The sequence below is a fragment of the Chiloscyllium plagiosum genome, unplaced genomic scaffold, assembly GCF_004010195.1.
Source record: "Chiloscyllium plagiosum isolate BGI_BamShark_2017 unplaced genomic scaffold, ASM401019v2 scaf_96314, whole genome shotgun sequence".
In the NCBI taxonomy this organism is placed as follows: domain Eukaryota; kingdom Metazoa; phylum Chordata; class Chondrichthyes; order Orectolobiformes; family Hemiscylliidae; genus Chiloscyllium; species Chiloscyllium plagiosum.
The window spans coordinates 9472-11002 of record NW_025205996.1 but is presented as its reverse complement, the minus strand read 5'-3'; the positions used below and the strand labels follow the sequence as shown (position 1 = coordinate 11002).

At 49.9% G+C, this 1531-nt stretch overlaps 1 protein-coding gene across 1 annotated transcript in view; it reads right to left on the bottom strand.

Annotated features, from left to right (window-relative positions):
- Positions 1-180: 180 nt before the first annotated feature.
- Positions 181-1531, bottom strand: part of LOC122546476 (amine oxidase [flavin-containing]-like) — a 10519-nt gene continuing 9168 nt past the window's right edge. Inside the window, exon 5 of the mRNA XM_043685178.1 lies at positions 181-775. Coding sequence (XP_043541113.1) covers positions 520-775 — 256 coding nt within the window. The 3' untranslated portion in view covers positions 181-519. The remainder of the gene's footprint in view (positions 776-1531) is intronic.

The following is a 1531-nucleotide window of genomic DNA, read 5'->3' as shown; positions in this document are numbered from 1 at the left end:
AAAACATACCAAACGCTGCCTTCACTATCCTATTGACCTGCGACTCCACTTTCGATGAACCTGCAGTGCATTACTCACTTATAATAACATTTATCGTTATAAGGGCCCCTCCTGTGCCACAGTGGTAGTGTTCCTAGCCCTGGGTTCAAGATCCCCCCCTGCTCTGAAGGTGTGTGATTAGAAAAATAAGTTAAATAAAAAAAAAATGCAAGCAGGGCCCTCCTGTGGCACAGTGGTAATGTTCCTATCTCTGGACTGGGACTCCTTCATTCTCGTCTCCCTGTCCCCCCTCCCTGCACTAGAGGTGCGTAATAATACTCCTGAATAAGATGATTTGAAAAATAAGTTAAATAAAAAAAGTGCAAATAGGGCCCTCTTGTGTCACAGTGGCAGTGTCCCCACCTCTGGACCAGGAAGCCTGGGTTCAAACCACCCCCCCCCCACTCCACGGGTGTGTAATTACAGGTCAATTGGGAAAAATAGGTTCAATAATTTTTTAAAAACATCTCATTGTCATCCTCACAGAACGTAACTCCCTTCCTGACTCGCCAAAGCCCATTCATCCCCCCCCTCCCGCCGATGACCCTCTCCCTTTGAAGCCCCTAATGGCCATCCCTGAGACCATTCTGCCCTTCTGTCCCACCTCTGCCCTGTGGCTCTTACCTCCCGGGCAGCCCTTTCGCCTGATTGGACGGCTCCATCCATGTAGCCCGGCCATTGGCTGGCCAACTCTGTGCCAGCGAAATGGATCCTACCGACTGGTTGGCGTAGTGCCCTGGCAGAGGGAGGGAGGGAGGGAGAGGAGAGAGAGAGAGTGGGAGGGTGAGACGGAGGGAGAGAGGAAGAGGGGGAGAGTGGGAGAGAGGGAAAGAGGGAGGGAGAGAGGCAAAGGGAGGGAAGAAGAGAGAGAGGGAGGGGAGAAGAGAGGGAGGGAGAGAGGGAGAGAGTCAGACGGACAGACGTGAAAAGATTGAGAGAAGGATTTCTAAAGACCTAGAGACCAGTCAAACTGTGTGCCATTTTAGTTTGGTTTGCAGAGTGTTGGTCTCCTTACTTGAGAAAGGACGTACTGGCACTTGAAGTGGCGCTGGAGGTGATTCACCAAGTTGATTCCAGAGTCGAGAGGGTTGACTTATGAGGAGAGACTGAGTAAACTGGGACTATACTCAACAGAATTTAGAAGAATCTTATAGAAATGTATAAAATCATGGAGGGAATAAATAAGATAGAAGCAGGAAAGTTGTTGCCGCGGGACGGTGAAACTAGAACTAGGGGACATCGCCTCAAGATAAGGGGGAGCAGATTTCAGACTGAGTTGAGGAGGAACTTCTTCACCAAAAGGTTGTGAATGCGCGTGACTCCCTACCCAGTGAAGCAGTTAAGACCACCCTGTTGATTGTTTTTAAGGCAAAGCTAGCTTTTTGAACAGTAAGGGAATTACAGGTTATGGCGAGTGGGCAGGTAAGTGGAGCCGAGTCCACGTGAAGATCAGCCATGATCTTACTGAATGGTGGAGCAGGCTCGAGGGGCC